Source organism: Dromaius novaehollandiae, chromosome 21 (assembly GCF_036370855.1).
Source record: "Dromaius novaehollandiae isolate bDroNov1 chromosome 21, bDroNov1.hap1, whole genome shotgun sequence".
NCBI classification, from domain to species: Eukaryota; Metazoa; Chordata; class Aves; order Casuariiformes; family Dromaiidae; genus Dromaius; species Dromaius novaehollandiae.
In genome coordinates, this window is record NC_088118.1 from 2,077,427 (window position 1) to 2,098,027 (window position 20,601).

The window sequence follows — 20,601 nt, forward strand, 5'->3', positions numbered from 1 at the left end:
CTCTGTGCTGATACTTTTATTTCCTTTAAAAAAGGCAAATTTCAAAATGCAGACGTACACAGAAGAAAGAATGGGCACATTAGGTCAAAACTTGATATGATTTATTGAGCTAGAAGCAACTACTTTCAGTAGCAATCCATTTCAACAGTAATTGCTTAACAGATAACAATCTTCCTCCAATGCATCTGTATTGATTTAAATGATTACAGAACTGTAAAATCAATAAGAAAACCATAGCAATGAATCCAGCCCAGTTTTTCAAAATGTGACCAAAGCAGCAGGTCAGTGATAAAGGAGACGGCCTAGAATTTTCCATGTCCCCATGAAAATATCTAGACACTAGCTAATACCCAATACAGTAACAGCAATAAACAAGAGAAACAAAACAAGATACATCATAACTGTGGGAGCAGCTTGTCTCTGCCCGGTAGCTGCACTGCCTGGGAGGGCTTTTCAGGATATGAGCATCACTGTCTTTGCTGATGACCCTGCAGGGAAATCACAGTGGGAAGTGCCTCGTCCTGTCCTGAAGAGAAACACAAGAAGCCACCTCGCTTGGCAAAACCTGTTGCCCTAAAACAGAGGCATCCTGCCTCCTGCAAGACTCCGTGCTTCTGCTAAGACCTCCCAGTGGCTTTTGTAGTTCACAAGGCCATTGTATGGGCTTCAGCCAGAGACAGCAGGATATAAGTTGGAAAACAGGATTATGGTGTGTGTGGTGGGATGCCAGTCAACTAGGCCTTATCTAACGTCGGACTAAAATAGCATGAAGGTGCCTTTTGATCCCACTGAGAGTGCTATTGAGTGGATTGGAAGGATTATATGCTTGCATCCAGAAATCGGGAACATGTCAAAAATCTGACTGAAACCTAGGCTTTTATTAGATGTGTAAAGATTATCCTCTCTAAAATAAATATATTTGCTTATCTCCTCTTGGATTTTGTACTGATACTGTCTGAAGCTTTTCCTGCAGAAAGAGGGCTAAATTAGAGGAACTTTAAATAGTATGTTTTAAAATGCCCTGCATCCATATGTAGCCTTTGCTAAAGCAAAACTTTAAACCAGCATCACACAGGGATGCAAGGGGAATTTCCATTTGGTACTGTCAAATTGCTGTACTTTTGCTGACGAACCCATCCAGAATAATATGCCCATGTAGGTGTGCAGGAACTGGCTACAGAAGAAAACTCAGGGAGAATCAAAGGACATCAGATACTAGGTACAGAGAGTCACTTGAGACTGCTCAGCATCTCAGAAAAGCCAGCACTAGTCACTAAAGAAGCAGTAAATAATGAAGCTTTTCTGTCATTTGCATGAATGTGAGATTTAGGCATGTAAGCAGGTCCATTGAGAGAGGAAATACAACCCATCATCCATAAACACATACTTTTGTGCCTCTGTGTGTGTGCACACATACACCCAGAGATGGTTCCACAGAGCCTGGGATCAAGATGTTTTATAATCTGCTTGCTATTTGCTTTAAAAAAAAAAAAAAAACTATGCAAATTAAGCAATTCCATATTTTTCATTTGGAATTGGGATAGACACTATGACAAAAGAGAAAAGTTCTCAGAATATTTATGTGTCAATTTTACCCCTTTAAAAAGATTTTTAAAGCTTGAGTTATATCATCCTCTGTAAAAGTTTCTCTGAATTATCTCTCTGAAATTGCAAAGCATCATTTTCAGCTATTGCAGGAGAAATGTCTGTCTGTATTCTGAGCTGCACTATTTCAGCACTCTGGAAGGGGTGTTTCATTTTCTTCAGACACAGAGTCACTGAGGCACAGGCAGATCAGCTAACATCAGCTTGCTCGCGACACCACCTACAGTTCCAGACCTGGTCCCATACTTTCCCCTTTAGGCCATTAAATATTGCAATCTTTGCAGGGCATACTAGCTTACGTGTTGGCAACAAGACTCTATATAAGGTAGCATATTCATGATGATTTTATTTTTTAGATTTTTGGCCTCTGACTGTCTTCTTGACATCTTCTCTGTGACAGGGTGCAGCTGGAACGTGGCACTTTCACCTTCATGGATCCACTAAACCTCTCCTGGTACAATGGTGACATCGGCAACAGGAACTGGAGCAAGCCACTCAACGAGTCCGATGCAGACCAGAAGCCTCAGTACAACTACTATGCCATGTTGCTCACCCTCCTCATCTTTGTTATAGTTTTTGGCAATGTGCTGGTGTGTATGGCTGTGTCCAGGGAAAAAGCCCTTCAGACTACCACTAATTACCTGATCGTCAGTCTGGCAGTGGCAGATCTCTTGCTAGCAACTCTGGTCATGCCTTGGGTGGTCTATCTGGAGGTAGGTGGTCCAGTTTTCTTTCACAGCACCAAATATTTCTGGTGGATGGTTAGTGAGAGGTGAGGTTTATGCCTGGACATCAACTAAATGTCCAGGCCCTCCTACTTGTCACAAAATGAAAATGATTGTTGGTTTCCTAACAGCTGATCAGATTTTTCCAGGAAGTGGACTTGGTAGCAGATGACAGGCTGATTTGAAAATTCAGAAGGCTAAATTGCAACCCAATTGCATTGAAAAATCTGGCCTTTAAATACAGGCTTCGAAAGTGATAAGACCCCAAGTTTTGTTTTAAAACTACACAGACAAACTGGGTGTTCTCAAGCATGAGAATGAATCTGCAACAACATCATGGGTGTCACACTAATAAACTGCACCCAACAGTAATCAAAAGCATATTCTGAAGGACCACAGAAATCAGGCGAGCAGGCAATTGTGTAAGTAGGATGTAAATGCAGACCTATTATGTCACAATATATAAGAAAAACAGAATCACATGTGAGCTACTTGTCACATTACCGTAGTTAGCATGACTCTCTGGTACAAAATGAGCTCTATGCTTCTGCATACAGTGCCATAATTGAGCAGCACTGTTTTGTGACAGCCAAATATTCCCAAGACCGCCACACATTTTCCTGATGGCAAATGACTCTTGGAACTCTTGGAAATAGCTGGAAAGAATGAAATAGCAAATTTGTACATGAAAGGGTAAGAGAAGCTGAACGGCCCTTCATCCCTGGCCCTTTCGATGCATGGGTTGTCTGTGTTTTTTCAGTCAGCCGAGATTTGGAAAGCTGGGGGCAATCCTGCACCAAAATAAATGACCAGGAGAGAATGAAGGGTGGCGAGAAAGCAGAAGGCTGAAACTAGATAGAATTTTCAAGTTATTGTCAAAGATTTGTTTAGGAGAGAAGATGATAAAACTGAGAGGAGAGCAGGGGGAAGAAGCTGTTATCAGCCCATTAAACATTAATGCAAAGCAAAACAAACCCACTGACATGACACGGGCTGTCGAGAAGCCACAATACTAATTATCACTCTAGGTAAGTATTGCTTGTGTGGCACTTTAAAAATGTAAAGCACTGTGCATGTGCTAAAGCTTATTAACATGACCACAGGCTAGTTGTGATTGCAGTTAATACCTCTGGGATTAGTTACACTCTTCTATTGTATTCCTCTTTTGCAACAACCCATTTTAAACAGAGGCTCTTTCTGTGAGAAGCTCCCACTCTCTTAGGCTTAGCTATGAGTATCTCAATCTCTGTTTTAATTTGGAAGAATAAGATGCTTTCCTCCTTCTGGGCTTGTGTGTACATGGAATTGGCTAGGAAGCTCAGTCTCATTAATCTACCAAGTAGGACAAATTTAGGCTTGTATATCCTACCGTTGTTAGGATTTTCTGTTGATAAAGGGTCCTGTCTGCTCTCATCCACACTCTATTAAACCTAGTCCTATCTGCCATAACTTGAATAAACCTCTCAATATTTGCTAACAAAGAAGGAGCCATTGCACTGACGTGGGTTAGGGATGCTGTGATCCCTCTCTGTGCCTGCAGTCTCAAATCAAAACTGGCCAGAATCCTTTATTCCACAAATAATTTCATGGTTTATAGTGTCTGTGCCACAAGTTGGGACAAAAATGATGTCAAAACACTGGAAATCCTTTTAAAAATTGGCTCCATTGGAAAGAAACCTTCTACCTCCAAACTTCTGAGGTTTCTCATACATAACTGCATACACTAAGAGAAAAAACTGCTGCAGCTTACAGCATCTCCCATAAGCTCATAAGTTCGCGAAACTGATTGTCACACAGGATTTTATCTGGCTGCAAACCTTTGCCTTTGGGCAAATTCTAATCAAATAAAGTTACTGATGTGACTTTGTCTTTTAAATGCTTTTTTAATCACTGTGTATTCATCTGTCACTCAGACTTCAATGCAGTCATTCTTCCTTCTTTATGCTGCCTATGGTTATGTATATCAGAGCAGAAATAACTGAAGAATAGCTATCATCTTATTCATTCTATTTTCAAGTGCAGTAGGACTCTATTTATATTAGAGGGAAATATACTTTTTCCACTGCATGCCAAATACAGTAGTCCTAATAATTGCTGTTAAACTTAACTGTCAAAGTTTGGTTTCAGTAGCAAGATAAGGGAAGATAAGGCTACTGGTTACTCAAATGTTATCATTAGTTCTCTGTCTTTATTACAGTATGTAATATATGTCAAACACTTTTCACTCAATTAAATCCATTTTGTTCATGAAAAATAATACATGAGGAATTTCTTCTCTGACTTTTTAAAATAAAGAAACAAAGGAAAGCTCCTGCTTTTCCATTACTTATCTTTGCTAAGTATAATTGCAAAAAAGTATCTTATGAAAGGCTGTAAATACAATCAGAGGTGCTAGGGACATAAAATTAATGTACTTCCTTTCTGATACTATGTAATGCTTTAGACACCTGTTTAAGCTACTACATAGTTCACACTGACTTTGAGGGGACTTGTTCTCTTATGCCATTGGAGCATGTGAGGCCAGGTTTGTGTTTCCCGTATGGGTTGCCCAACTCAGAATGCAGATTAACAGGATGGCATTGGGAAGGATGAAATCACACTAGGCCTCAGGAAAGAGCTCTAAAGAATGGTTCAGATGGACCAGAGTACTTTCTCTGTGGCAGTTCAATCACTTGAGAGCCTTAGCCTAGACAACACAAAGCCCCTGAAGATGCTCTCTGGCAAACAACCCTGTTTGGCACAGCAATGTGGTTGATTGCACGTGACCAGCTGAAACTTCCGTGGACAAAGTGCTGATCCCACTTAAACCAGCAGAACTCCAGGTACCAGCAAGTGTCTTTATATGTTTGTGCAAAATTGTCCCTTTAGACTTTCTCAGCAGTGCATCCTCAGTGACTACTTTTATTGACTATGTTCTCTCTCTTTGTAGGTTGTTGGTGAGTGGAGGTTCAGTCGGATTCACTGTGATATCTTCGTAACCCTTGATGTTATGATGTGTACTGCCAGTATCCTCAATCTCTGTGCCATCAGCATTGACAGGTGAAGGCTCCACGGTAGCGAGTCAGGTCAAGTCCTGTATGGCTATCAGGAGTGTGGTCAAGGTCACCTTTATGTGGTCTAAATTCACCTGTGTCCCTGGGACTTGTCAGTGGTGAGAGCTAGTCTTGCTGAAGTGTTTTGAAGGCTTTTGAAGCCTGTTGAGAGAGGACCTAAATAAGCATCTGAGTACGGATTCACTTAGTGGCAGCCACAGAAACACTAGCCTTGAAAATGTAAATGGAATTTAGGCTGTGTGTATATATCTCTATTAGATCGATCCTTCTGTTTATATACTTAAGTGATGGAACAGGCCCCAGTGTGAAGGCAGTAACTCAGCACAGAAGAGAAATGTTGTGCTAAGCTTACCCCAGCCTCCTGCCTTGCAAAACAGGAAACTTGGAGCTTCATGAAACCTGGCTTGCCCTATATTCTTTCTGGACTTGGCTTTTGGACACAGTAGCTAGGTATAATTTCCCACAAGATTTATCAGCCCTGGCAGAATAACAAAAGACTGATTTTGTTTCTTCACACTGCAGGTACACAGCAGTAGCAATGCCAATGCTGTACAATACCCGCTACAGCTCAAAGCGCAGGGTCACCATCATGATTGCTGTGGTCTGGGTGCTTTCATTTGCCATCTCCTGCCCACTCCTGTTTGGCCTCAATAACACAGGTGAGTGTTATGTCATCTAGAGCTGGCTCTCAGCATCTTCCTGGCTTTACTGGGTCCCAGATGGACTTCTGTTACAAAGCCAGGAATAAACATGGGATTCAGGTTTTAAGTGTATCGGAATGCATCCCTCTGTATTTAAGGTATCCTCTCCCCGTGACAGCCCAGGATATTTCTGTCAGCCACTTCTGGATCTGTTTCATCTCTTGCTGTTCCAGATCAACATCATAGACACGTCAGAACAGAGGTTATGTAGAAGCTTACATAACACTTGTCAGTGCTACCAAAAAAAAAAAACCACCCCACTAAATAACACACTATTATATTAACACATGTGACAAAGAAAGGCATGTGACAAACGCTTCACTGAGACAGGGGAGAGGAAATGGCTGTTCTGTCACCAGTTTCCTAGGAAGACTGGATCACATACAGCGTGGGATTTGTATGCTGTTATAAGCCAGTGAATAGCCAGAGACCTTGGGCCTGTACGTGACTCCCTGTGATCCAAGTGTTTGTTCATTCATCTTGCACCACTTCCAATTGATGTGATGGTCCCCCCAGCACCCCTCCCTCTCTGGGTATCCCCATGCTTCCTGTCAGAGAGAGAGGAGGGGAATGCTGGCACTAGCTCCTAAAAACTGGGATGATAATCTTGGAATTTTTTGTCTTCCAGATGAGAATGAGTGTATCATTGCCAATCCTGCCTTTGTTGTGTATTCCTCTATCGTCTCCTTCTATGTTCCCTTCATTGTCACCCTGCTGGTGTACGTACAGATTTACATAGTGCTCCGGAAGCGCAGGAAGCGCGTCAACACCAAGCGCAGCACCCACGCCCTGGATTCTGACACACAGGCCCCGCTGAAGGTACTGAGACCCTCCCCCTTGCTCTCAACCATCTCCATCCTTTTCCCTTCCTGCTCCACTTCCTTCCCTGAAGCACTTCCTTCTCTCCCTAAATGACACTGTCTGGAATGTGTGAAATGTTGGCTCACAAAGGTGGATGCTGTGTCTGATACTACTGGGGAATCTCAGCTGCACGCTGGGGATTATCAGGTCACTGGCTGATGCTTCACAAGCCTCCCTGGATCTCAGGGGATGTTTCAATAGCAGATCTGCACTAGGAACTACTTCTTTGACCAGACCCCATTTCCTTTGACTCTGCTGATTTTGGGTGGTGTTAAGACTCACCCCAGCTTACAGGCTTCATCACTTCCCAAGTCAGCCCTGCTAAGACAAAGCAGCTCCACGGACATTGTTTGCTTGGCTGTTGTATAAACTACACCACTGGAATGATACCGCTGAAATATAGCCATGAAAAACAGCCTCACGGAGCACAGGATAAGTAGAGTGAGGATGAGCACGTCAAGTGTGAGACTGCTTGTCAGTGTGCTAGTCCAGCAGGTGCACAAAACGATTAGTAGGAACGTAAAGTTTCAGAGGCACCATCCCCAACCTACATCCTAATAATTGCCTCAGAAACCAGTTCCATGTGAGGAAAAAGAGGCAGAGACAGGGTGGACTGAAACATGACCAAATCCTTGTAGTTTCCTTCCCTTGGTGAAAAGCACAAGGATACCTGCCTCCATTATTCCTTCTTCAGAGTACTTTTCCATCACCTACAGTGCCTTAGTCACACTAATTAACTTCTGCTTCGTGCCCTATGTTTATATCTCCATGTGCCTCCCTTACCAGCTTCTCTTCCTAATTACTATCTGCCTGTGTAACCTATAAGCTGATGCTTGCCCCTTAGGACAAATGCACTCATCCAGAAGATGTGAAGCTCTGCACAGTTATTGTGAAGTCCAATGGGAGTTTCCAAGTTAATAAACGCAAAGTGGTGAGTGTTAAAGAGAAGTGGTAGCTTTCCAGAGCATTCAGCTTTCCCCTGTTCCCCTTTCAGGGCACAAAATGAATTTACATAGGGTGGGAGAAAAATAAGCTAAGAGCAAAGGTTAACGTTCAATAGCAAAATTTAAATATTCTTCCTGTTCCTTAGAGTGAAGCAGAGGGTTTAAGATCAGAGAGCTAAAAAAGCCAGACTAAGCTCACCTAAAGATCAGCTATAAAAGCCATGACATTTTAACAATTTATGTCCTTTGGTTTTATTCTTCTCCTTATTATTTAAATCTCAAACTGCATTGGCTTTTGTTGGGTTTTGCTTATTGATTTATTTTCTGAAAAACCTAACTGAAATACATGGGGGCATAGAGACAGTATGTCTCCCACCTCCTCGTCTCTTTGTATAACAAAGGAGTCAGCACCCCTCACTGCAGTTCTGCCCGTCTCATCTACCCAAATGTATTCTCCCATGTGAACAATTAACAGCCAAGCATCCACCAAAAAAGGTAGATGGCAAGAAGAGGGGCTGATCCTTCATCAACAGCATCCTGCTTCACTCTGTAAGAATTGTTCACTGCTCCTCCCTGTATATTTACCTGTCTGTGTTGTGGGTATTTGATTCTTGTCCAGGAGGCAGAGAGTCACATAGAGGAGATGGAAATGGAGATGGTGTCCAGTACCAGTCCTCCTGAGAAGACCACTTTCAAACCAGGTGCACGAAGCAACCATCAGCTGATTGTGCCAGTTGCTTCCAATCAGTGCACCAATTCAACCCTTCAGGCAACCTTGGACAGCCCTGTGAAAGTCGAGAAGAATGGACATGCCAAAGAAACCCTCCAAACAGCCAAGGTCTTTGAGATCCAGTCTATGCCCAATGGAAAGACAAGGACCTCTCTCAAGACTGTGAGCAGGAGGAAACTGTCACAACAGAAGGAAAAGAAAGCCACTCAGATGCTAGCCATTGTACTTGGTAAGAGTGTGCTCTGGCTTCCTCTTCGTGTTTCTGTGGAGAACCAACAGCTACCCAGGACTAAGTATTGAGTCTGGATGTCCAACTGTTTGACCAGGCATGTGACACATAGCAGATGTACCTTCTGGTGGGACATGCAGGAGAAATAGGGAATAACTGAAAAAAACAATGTATAAAACAGATACAAAATAGAGGCAGAAATGCAGGGAGAAATGATGGAGGTGTGAATAATTTGCAGTGGCCTCCAGCTTCACAGGATAAATCAGAAGATAGACTGCTGTGAAAGCAGGCATGATGCTCCTAGTAGGAAGGCTACCTTCTTTCCAGCTAAGGAAGGTTCTCTTTGGTGTACAACAGGCTCAAAGCTTTTCAGCTGTGGAGCATTTTGATTGCCAAAGCACAGTGAGGTGCAGGAGTGAGAAAACTCATGGGCTGTCTAATACAGCTATAGCACAAAAGGCAATATAGTTCAGTATGAAAGTGGCACCTCTTAAGGCCCTAGTTTCTGTTGTAACTAATCTACTTACATGAGTAGAGAAGTCCTTTAGTGCTTAGATAATCAGAATACAGACTACGAATTGTAACAAACTGAAGGCATATTGCTCAGGGAATCTCTTTTCCTTTACCACTCTGAGGAACCTTACTGTTCTGATAGTCTCAAAAAATTTCCAGCTTTCAGCAATCAGAGTCTGTCTCTCTCCTTTCTCCCCAGGTGTTTTCATCATCTGCTGGCTCCCATTCTTCATCACTCACATCCTGAACATGCACTGCGATTGCAACATCCCCCCAGCAATGTATAGCGCCTTTACGTGGCTTGGATATGTCAATAGTGCTGTCAACCCAATTATTTACACTACCTTCAACATTGAATTTCGTAAGGCTTTCATGAAGATCCTCCACTGCTAAAAGAAAAAAACAGTAACTACATTTTTAAGAATGACAGAAAAGAAACCAACGTCATGCACGCACAGAGACAAATGGGGAGCCATAGGGAGATCTCAAGCTCTTGTATTGGGCACAAGGCCTACAGTGTTGTAACAACTGTGCCATGCCCCAGGCCTCTTGGTCAGGATGTAATGACGACCTTCATGTGGGAGTTCTCCCAGCCCTTGAGGTGACCTTTGGACTCTGGGAGACCAATTCCCAAGGGCACTTTTAAGAGCTACCCTCACACTGTGTTTAAAGCAGAAGCAAAAACTGAGACACGCTCACTTGATACTTCCCTGCAGCCAACTAACCTTGAGTGCATTAAACACAGACGCTTGCAGAGCCATGTGCAGGTAGTGACGGGTCACTACCACTATTGGCTTATGTGTTTTGTCATTGATACAATCCTCACCAAAGATGAGACCATCTTTTCCGCTTCACAATAGGAGCCAGACAGAGCTTGCGGAAACCCCATGCAATAGCTTTGCCTTCACCTGCAGCTGACTTGTCCAGTATTAAACTGCTGAGGCCTTGAGAAAAAAAAAAAAAACTTTCGGAAAACCCCAGGTGGGCCAGGAAGGTTCTGCCACCTACAGATTCCCTACAATAATGTAGGCCCACAAGCAATGGGCAGAAAGAAGAAGGGGAGCATATGTCTCATATGGGACCATTACACCAATGTAAATATGAATAAGTAGGATGAATTGAACAGAAGCTCAAGCCAAAAAATAAACAGGGAAAGAAACTAAAGACGTGATACCTTGTTTTGCATGGTATGCACTGATTAAATAGGATACCAACTATCATCTATCATCAGCCAGCCCAGCAGCAATTTCTGCCCACCAGCATTTCATCTCCAGCCTCTTACAAGAAGCTGCAAAACTAACTGAAGAGTGATACTGTGGTGAATGCAGAAATATGAAGACAGCCTGCCAGGTGAGGCATCTGGAGCCATGTCCGTCTCAGATAGGAATCTGGACAAGTGAAATTTAGGTCCAGTTCTTCTCACCTAACCTTAAGGCGCCATGAAACCAAGGATCACCTAAGATATGATTTGCTTGTGTCTGTCAGAGAGTGTGCACAGTGACATTGTGCCTAATTTAGATTAACTGGGATAAAGACAGTGTGTTTTTGAAAAAGCCAAGACAAAAGCCCAAGAAAGCCCCTAGCTGGATGAGCTCCTGTGTCTAGGTTGGACTCTGAAGGTCTGGATGTTTCCAGCATCCCTTACTCTCTGTTATCTATGTTTCATGGTTTAAAACAATTGAAAATCTATCAACAGCATAATGTCAGCACACTGACTCTGGCATTGCCAAATCCATGCTCTGCTTACTAACTGTACTCAGTTCACAATATATTTTGTAATATCTCTGTAAATAATATACAGTGAGATGAATAAAATGACATGGAAATAGGTCTGGCTAGAAATCACTGTAGGGTCTGGATAGCTAGATGATTACAATTGCCATATGCAAAGGCAGGCTCCCAAGTTCTAATTACCTGCTATTTTCTGAAGATTTTAAAACAATCTGAACAGCAATATAATCCCTTTTCTCTCTATGCACAGTTGTGGAATATCCACACAGTTTCTATTTCAGAACAAACAAGATACAACAAGAACAAAAAGAAGAAACAAGAACAAGATAAAAGCTGCTGCTCGGGGGTGGGGGGGCTGCTTTTATTCTCTGCTTTTCCTAAATTGCTAACAAAGCATTTTCCTGTGGGATGGACTGTGCCGATAATATAATTCATGTGTTCCAGCTGTATATTGAGAAGAGATTATGTCAAGTAGCTGTAATACATACCCTCAGCTGTTTCCTTAAACTGAAACAGAAGTTCCACCTTGATCCAAAGCTTTCCCATCTAATCCTTCTGTTCCTGGAAGGGGCCAATAACCAGTGTTATTAGTATTTAGCTCCTAGGCTTGGATAACATTTGAACATGGCTTTTCGAGGTCTGTTCATAGCTATAAATTTAAATGAAAAGTGATCCTACAGCTGCCTAAAGGTGCGCCAGCTTAGTGAAGGATTTTAGCATATAACCTTGGCAGAAATAGGTCCCATATCCTAGGTTGAATAGAAGAACTACATGCTTATCATACCAACATTTTATTTATATGATGCTGTCAGAACAAAACATTATAAACATATAGGTTGTGTTAGCACTGTAACGCACAACTAGGGAGCCTTTGCACTTTGAACATCAACAGGATTACGTGCAAGGGAAAAAATAATTCTTACAACAGCACAGGAAACTGTCAAATCTTATTCATCAGAAAATTGGAAACAAGAACTCAAGAGATCTCAGGTGCAAGAATCAAAGAAAGGAGGACGTTATCTGTTCTTTCTTTTCCAATTTTAACCAAGCAAGTTGACCCTGTAACAGGAATCAATTCAGACTAGTCTTAATTAAAAGACTCAAAGAATAATGTAAAGCCAATGTTTTTTGTGGAAAAAGTAGTAACAAGCTTCGGCTCGAATTTCTAACATACTAGCAACTGCAAAGCAGAAAAGTGCCGTGTGATTTACTGAACTTACCAGTTGAGGAGCTGAATCAAAATAGAAAAAAAAATATGCATATACACAAAAAACTTTAAAGCATTTGGAAGCTGCCACACGTGATATTTGTGCTGTACTAAAACCCAGTGTTAGCCATCAAAATAAGTGGAAAGTGAATAATTTCTTAACTTTGTGCCGTAATTTTATTTCATATTCAGTGTTAACCCATAATGGGACAAAATCATTATCTTAGATACAATGTACTTTGTTTGAAAATTTTCTTTCTAAATTCAGATGCAAAACCTGATAGCTCAACTCACCTGAACCACTAAAGGAACAAGTCTCCCAAAATGTCATGGAGAAAAAAAGCTACTGAAAAAGGGCCTATGTCATTCACATCTTTCCTAACTCGGACCAAAAAAAGCCAGGTATCACTTCCTAGAGATTAAGCATCTGTTCAGAAAAACTACCAATGAGTTTAAGCTCCTCATTCCTAACATCTCCACTGTTCTTGCAAAGCTGGTAATGCCACATATGTTATCTCCTTTGCAGCAAGTTTTTCTTTCCCATAAAACATCTACATTTAAAGACGACAAAATATAGCACTTTCCACCCATGAATCAAGCCTTCATAACTCTCTTAGAAGCCAGGCAGGAGCAAGACAGGAACATATCACCTCTGGCTTTACAAAGAATAAATTAATTCCAAGAACAAGGACTGTCTTTGCAAACTGTGCTTGTACGGCACCTAGCACATGACATCCAGGTCCACAGTTGTGATGGAAGGTGCTTTTATAAACAAGTAACAACTGCAAATAACGAGGGCCAGTGGCATGAGGCAGGACTCTTAAGGCCTCTTGTCCTCAGATTTGAGTCTGTCAAATGCAGTCCTCACCGGTACCTCCCCTCTAAAAATACAGCCTTCCTAAGGACTTAAGATGGTGAGACATACTGATGATGGCAAGGATGCTGATATATTTTTAACACCTTACTGAGAAGATCTTATTTCTTTGCTCCTGAAGAAAGTTTGCAAAATGAATTCTACTCAGAAGCAGTTGTAAGAGACCCTTGCTATACTCCCTGTTTTGTGAATCATTATTTGCAAGTGAAGCTTCAGTTCTACTTCTTGTGACTTTCTGTTCTGGCTTTTCCTCCCTGTGATTCACAGCTCACTGAAGACAGCGTGGCTCTCTGCACCTCCTGAACAAGTTTCAGTTAAGAAGCTGGTAAATTCTGACTGCACTGTACTCTGCGCTTGCCTGCTTGCTCCCACCACAGTCATGATATCACGTATTTTCCTGGTTGAAGAGTAAACTAATTACAATAGCTCTAACCAGCTTATTAAATCTTGCTAAAATAAAAACAAAAACAGACAAATAGCCACTATCTCTCTGGTGAAAATCTCCAGTGAAAACGTGACTCTCCCTGAAGAGTCAGGAATGTATGTTACCCATAACCGGAACATGCGACACCAACAAATGTCCTCAGCCAGCACTGTAATTAAAGAGAGACTTGCACAAGCTACCATGATGTCGTATACTTACTTCATTCTTTTTACCAGAAGCTGCAACAATGGTATTCAGCCATAATGCATCACACTCTAGGGACCTACAATTGTGCTATATGCTGTAGAAACATGTAACAGGAAAAGATGATGGAGTTCAGATGACGTCTTGTATTTTTTTTGACTTGCTCTTCAGATTAATTTTCTTCCCTTATCTCACCTTTTCCTCAAGAATTCTAGCTTTTGTCTAAACTGAACTTAGGAGCCTCAGAGAAGGGAAATAAAAGGTGCGGAGAGAGACAGGCAGGAAAGAAAATGATCTTAAGTTTCTCCAGCTCCCTCCTCTTCTAGATGAAAACAGACTTGGGAGGATCTGGAGGAGGAAGGGATGAAAAACCGATGAGTTCCTAGCAAAGAGCAGTCACGCTGACACTTTTGGCATCACAGCACCTGCCTGTATTTGCTTTTTGGCACCACATGTTCACATCCATACCAGTAGGAGTTCAAGACAGGGTATCAAAGCCACTGCTTTCATTGGGACATCATTTGTTTAGCTGTAAAATCTGTAAAAGCTTGGGGGAAAAAATATAGATGAGTCAACAGCTTGTTATGAGTTTGGTTGGCAACAATAAACGGTTGTGTGGAATATATGAACTTACAATCTCTCTGCATGGAGAATATAAACACAAGCTCTCAGAGTGCTGTGGTACTGCAGACAATTTGTACAATAAGTACATTATTTTTAGCACTGCATTTTATGTAGCAATGAATATGCCCCAAAAACTTAACCATAAACTTCACTTTGCTAAACACACCTGAAGTGAGAATTCACATCGGTGGGAATATTTGAGCTGTCCATCTCTACCACATGCGACCACAGAACAACCCCAGCCACCCATGCCACCCAGTACTGTTCACACCATTCAACAGAAAGAGAAGTCACCCGTCCACCTCCTGCGACATTTGACTGAGTCCTATAGTTTCAGACCAGGCCTCAGAGATTAATGGATATGTTTTCTTCTGCACAGCTAGCAAAAAAAGAGAAAACCAGTTGCACCTGTTAAATTAACTCATTCTCTCAAATCACAGCTTCTTCTTATAATTAAAAGAGTTCTCCCAACTCCCTTCTTTCTGAGAATATCAGACTGTTTCATTAATAGTTTTTGACTCATGAATAACAGCAATCTTCACCAAAGAGTGATAACAGCGGACTAAATATAATTAAGTTATAATGAATAATTAACAGATCTAGAAATGAGCTTAAAGAGACTTGAGAAACAACAAAGCAAAACTCAGGGTAATTGCCTTTTAAATGAGGAAAAACTTCATTCTACATACCCAAGCTGCCATGCTGGGCCCATGAAAAAGGGAGATCATCAAAACAAGTGAGGACATTGAACCAAGCTTACCATTGCTTCCCTGCTGCATGCAATCAGCTCTATCTATAGCTCTGATGAGACTGTAAAGATTATGTCACCTAAATCTCAGCTGCAGGATTTCATGCCAGACTTATGAAAGGGAAGCAAGCAAAGAGCACAGAGGTTTTGCAATTGCTGTACTTCAGGAGCTATCGCTTTGAAATCTTAACCAAGCCATTACAGAGATATTAATGCACTGCTAAGGGACATGGAAGGAGCAAGCATCCCCCTTTGGGGAGTCTCCTTGACACAGAACAGACGAGGTAAATCGGCCTCTCAAGGCTCACTGGCCTGCCTCAGATGTAAGACATTCATCTGCTCCAACTCTGAGAAGCCCAGAGCACTTCCATGCCACGGCAGCGGACAAGAAAGCTTCTTGACTAACCTAGCAGTCACCGCTGAGAGTTAGCTATGAAACCCTGACTCTGCAGCAACACGCTGAGGGTTCATGCTTTCAGCTTCAGAAGGGACTGCCTGCATCAGTCCTCAGCTGAGAAAAGGCCATCATACTTAGCTGCAGGAACAGCTCTGACCTGATTCAGGACCAGTAGATAAGCCCTTGCTGAAGCTAGAACACATGCATGTCCTGTCCAAACGGAAATGCTGCAGTGTTTCCTTCTGCTCACAGCCCTGACTGCAGCACTGCTGGAAGAAAAGGACCAGAGGCTGATACTCTGAACTTCTAATAGTAACCACTCCACATGGAAAAAGAGTCTGTAGAAGACAAATGTCCTCACAGAGCTCTCCGCTTCCTATCTCCGTCATTTAACAACTATGTAAATCACTTCCAGTTCTGTGCAGACCAAATGTAAAGGGCTACAAACTCCACATGTTGGGAGAAAAATCAGTTCATAACTTAAGGTTTTGTAACTGCATCAAACATTTCATACTAACCATTGTTAATATACATTCCATAACAAAGCCATAAAGCCAATTTTCTTTTACAGACCATGAGAGAAAGCAAGAAACTCCAAAATTACAAATAGCAAAAAAGCCAATCTCATCTCCAAGTAATAACAGCAACCTAGGAGTCAGCAAAAACAACAATCTCTGTGCAGATCTCATGAGCATGAGCTTTGTCAAACCATGTGCTGGGAAATTTACAGACTATAGAGGAAAACGCAGGAGCTGCAAATACAGTGCAGTGAGACAGGTTATGAGTGCTTTAGAGTATGCCTACCTAAAGAAATGGACAGTCACTGTTAGTCTAAATAAAATTTCTGCACATCTCTTGCAGAATTCCTCCCTCCCTTTGGGACTGCTTTAGTCTCAAATGAAAGTGACTTTAATTGGGGATAATTCTTCTAGCTGGCAAGAAAAAAATGGTAGGGTTGCAGAACAGCTGCTATGGTTCCTTAAAGAGACTTGCAGTGTAATGGCATGAGAGTGACTTTACTCAGAGCAGGGCAAAGCCAAAGTCTGGTCTGATGTGGCTATAAATGTGGCGTCTTGTGCTCTGGCTAGGAGGTCAGAAACATACTTATGTGCCCATGCCTGATCTGGATTAAATCCATTGCATTGGATAATCCAGTAGCACAGAGATGTGGTATTAAAGAGCTGGAACTACTGCTTTGACATCGCTAAGGGCTGTGGGCTGGGTTCACCCTCAGGGAACAGCACAGATGATGATTCAGAATTAAATGTTTTGACCCAAAAGCAAAACTGGTGAGTTTGGAAATGGGCTACAGAATCTAAATATAATGAGTAGGCTGGCTAAAAGCAGAGACTTCGGGAAATACGCTTCTGCCTTTGTAGCTCTGTACGCCCACTTTGCACTGTGTTTTGCTATAAATGACAGCACAAGTGCAGAACAACAGGGAATGAGCTCCTCTGCAGCATATATGAAGGCTGGAGTCTAAATGAGAAAGTTACAGCAAATTAACCTAGAGATGTAGATTTATGACTGAATTAGTGAGGCTTAGCAATTTACTGTGCTACAGTAATTGAGTTTGTACATGCTCTCAGGTGGTGGCACTTGTACAGTAAAATGCTCTAGGTTACATTCTTTCATTATGTTTACATTAAAATGCTTACTTTGCACTTGCTATGCATTAGGAGTATGCACAGAGTGATGTATTGTGGTTCAGTTAATATGTGGTAACCTGTTTAGCCATGGAGACATGATTGTGTGTCCGAACCCACCTATCCAAGGAAATGTTCAGGTCTACAGGGTAGTTCTCAGGGCATCTGGTAAGCAACCTGTCTGATTGCCTTTCTGAAAAGCAAGCTCAGTAAGTTACTTCAAAGGGGAAATCAGAACCACCCAAGGAGATTAAAGAGAATGAAATGCTAAGAACTGGAATTTGATTCAGAGATAATAGTAAAAGGGAAAATGCTAGTAAATTTTATGCTCTTAATTAAAAAAAAAAAAAAAATTTTCCATGAAGCAAGCTGATTTTGATTCACTCACAATGAGACTCTCTTCTTCTCCCAGCCAATCCAAAGCAGAAAGGCTTTCTGAATAGAGCAGAGTGGCTGGAAATTGATATTTAAAACCGAAAGCCCTGCAGTGAAGCTATCATCCCACAGAAAACAATCAGCACACCTACACCAAGCTGATGCTGGCACTGCAGTAGGGGCATCCCTGTTCATGGTGAGACCATCCAGATACTTCTTTGTGCTGGAGATGAGAGCAGTGGTCAGTGATTGAAAGAGGCAGTGTTGACTGTATGGGTGTGTATATGTGCACAAACATGCTGGACAGTTTATTTCATAAGCAAAAAATATATTTTTACTAAAAAGACTTGCCTTCCAGTTGTCCCTTCAACCTTTCCTGCTATGTGTTTCTCCAAAGTCTGAAATCCACACTTACATTTTAGGCAGAATAAAGTGGATTTGAAATTTTCATCCCTGTCTGCAAAAACAGTTGGCCTGAGCTATGCCACAGAAGGGGAAAAGCACCAAGCCTGTAGAGCACCCAGTGTAACGAAGCCCTTGCTGCAACACAACCAGCTAATAATGATACAAAGGCTTTTGCTTGGTTCTTTCAGGATACTTGGCTTTTAAAAGACTAATAGCAGAAGAAATGGACAACCCTAGTCTGAGCAAAAAAGGACAAAATCCCACATCTCTGATTGTCTAGAACTTCTGGAGAAATTAATTCTTCAAAATATAAAGTTTTCAAGTATACTCAGATAAGAAAGTTTTCATCACCTTCCAACAAACTGCCAGTAAGTGCCACGAAGAGCAGTGCTGCAGTGACAAAGTACGTCATATCTCCTCGTCCGGTTGGAGTTTCGACTGCAAAAAGGCAAAAGCCTCTCCTCTCTGGCTGGCAGATGCTGTATGCAAAAAGAAAATTACTGAAAAAGGGAGCTGTGAGTCCTAAATTAAGAGCTGGAGCACTCAGCTCCCTATTAATGGGGTAGGCACAGCCCCACCCCGAAAGCTCTTTGCTGAGAACCCCTCAGGAAGATCAAAGGGACCAGGCTAAACATTTACAGCACCTGCAAGGCTAGTCTGGCCGTGTGTGGAGTGCCAGGGCGTCAGCTGGCAGGGAGGGCTGGGATGTGCTGAGAAAAGAAGGGAGGAATGGATGCACGAATGAGTCCCACCTGAGGGACAGCTGGCTGGCACACAGATGAATTTCAACAGTGACTAATGATTACTGAACACAAAGCACACATGACTTCTGCTATTAGAAATGGGAAAACATGACTTCCCCTTCCCAGTGTGTAGAAAAGAGCAGACTCCTAGGCAAATAGTCTGAAATTGTTTGCAGTCTAGTCTAACTCACTCGCCTGAACTCCCCACGTGCTCCATACATCCTGCACATCACCCAGCATCTTCCGCACTCTCCCCCTTCTCTGATCTTATTCATTAATTCTCTCACAAAGGTTGCCTTAACCCACTGGCAGCACGCACACACACACACATATCACACACACTGCTTCAAACTGTTCAATCTCTGCTGATAACTAAAGATGTGAATCTTTCAACATGGAGACTGTAAAGAGAAAAATGAGGTGAAATATTTTCAGTAACTGCTCATTTGGGAGTCCTTTCCCTTCTCAAATTCTCTATGAGCTTCAGGGCAGAAAAATCCCAGATAAAGCTTTGTCTTCTACTCAAATGATCTAAAAAAGTAGATTTTCTCCTGAAATTAGAGTGCAGCCCCAGTTTCCAAGGAACTAATACTTGCTATTTAGTCCTTGCTACCCATACTGATACATCTGGGGCACAGCTCATTTGACATCAAGGTTCAAACAGCAGATGTGGCAATCTTAAGCATCTGTTTTGTTCAGTGGGTTTAAGGCAGCATTCTCTCCCAGCCTAGATCAATGCCACCTAACAGAGGCAATTAATCAATTGCACCCAGCTGCCATGGCCCATGAAATCTGACTGGAGCTGAAAGAATTAATTATTGCAATTACCATGGTCTGTGCTGATGGGCTGCAAGAGTCAACACTCCGGCATGTGCACCCGCCCACAGGACAGGCTCAGAGTAGGACTGCGGAAACTAACACCCGGAATCACAGCAAGCCTCGGTTCCTCTGTCACCTCCGGGTGCTCAGAGAAAAATATCTGGCAGCTGAATGCCAGTGCTGAAAATGAAGCTGCAACAGGAGGGGCACAGGCTAAATTAATCTTGACTATGGACAGTTAAATTCTCAGCACTGTGGTGGTCATTCTCCAGACACTGAAGAGGGCTTTGGACATCCATCAAGAGCACAGTTTGAAGGGACCAGAACTGTTTCTCCCTGCTACACAGTTCACTAGAGTGTTTGGCTGTAAAGGAACTGGTGGTGGTGTTAGTTATTGTCTGTTCACACCAGTCTCACAAATTGGTGCCCTGTCTCCAAATTATCAGTCTCTCCTCTTGGGGCTCAGACTAGCCTTATCCATAAGCACCAAATCTCATCACACTATGCAGGTGTCTTCAAAACAACAGCTTCTGGAAAAATGTGGGTGTGAATAAAAATAATTATCAGGCACTATTTTTAATGTCTCTGTATTATTGCTGCTGTTGTAAATGTTACCACAGCAGTGACAGTCCAGGAATCTGACTTGAGAGTGACTTGCAAATATCTGTAGAGCTAATGACGCATGTAAAATAAGGGCTACTTTAACTTCAGCTATGAATGGCCTTCCTCTTGCCCCAAACCAGCGTCATCACAATACAGAGCTATTCTACAACGGCAAGTCAAACTCCTGCACTCTGCTCTTGATGCTATTGTCTGCCTGGGTAAGGGTAGAAAAAGCTCACGCAAAGAATAGCACCATATTCCATCCCACAGACCTGAAGGACGACCGAAGATAAACCTGGCTGCACTCCAAGACCTCCTCTGGCCAAAGAAAAATCCAGAGAAATGAAGGATGCAAAAAGAAGGATGCCTGAGAAATTTGTCCAAAGGACCTTGCATGCTTTGGGAGTCAATTTTTTCAAAATATTTTAAAGGTTTAACGG

The 20,601-nt window shown here is 42.2% G+C and overlaps 2 protein-coding genes across 15 annotated transcripts in view; one reads left to right on the forward strand and one right to left on the reverse strand.

The window, feature by feature from the left end:
• Positions 1-20,601, reverse strand: part of TTC12 (tetratricopeptide repeat domain 12) — a 66,466-nt gene continuing 45,865 nt past the window's right edge. For 8 of the 14 annotated variants that reach the window (XR_010392481.1, XM_026118522.2, XM_064524214.1 and 5 more), the window contains one exon: positions 1-20,601. This exon is cut by the window's right edge. The gene's annotated coding sequence lies outside the window, so the exon portion shown is untranslated. The other 6 variants (XR_010392483.1, XR_010392480.1, XR_010392478.1 and 3 more) reach the window with 5 other exon arrangements.
• Positions 2,037-9,754, forward strand: DRD2 (dopamine receptor D2). Its single transcript, XM_026118530.2, has 7 exons — positions 2,037-2,318; positions 5,260-5,369; positions 5,906-6,042; positions 6,713-6,903; positions 7,790-7,874; positions 8,495-8,848; positions 9,561-9,754. Exons 1-7 carry the CDS (start codon positions 2,037-2,039, stop codon positions 9,752-9,754), a joined length of 1,353 nt encoding a protein of 450 aa, XP_025974315.1.

What these genes read in the sequence shown, in the direction of transcription:
- DRD2 (XM_026118530.2), top strand. Translation starts at nt 2,037, where the DNA reads ATGGATCCACTAAACCTCTCCTGGTACAATGGTGACATCGGCAACAGG. An exon ending in TGTGCCATCAGCATTGACAG is followed by an intron (nt 5,370 to 5,905) that starts GTGAAGGCTCCA and finishes TTCACACTGCAG; the next exon opens with GTACACAGCAGTAGCAATGC. An exon ending in CCAAGTTAATAAACGCAAAG is followed by an intron (nt 7,875 to 8,494) that starts TGGTGAGTGTTA and finishes GTTGTGGGTATT; the next exon opens with TGATTCTTGTCCAGGAGGCA.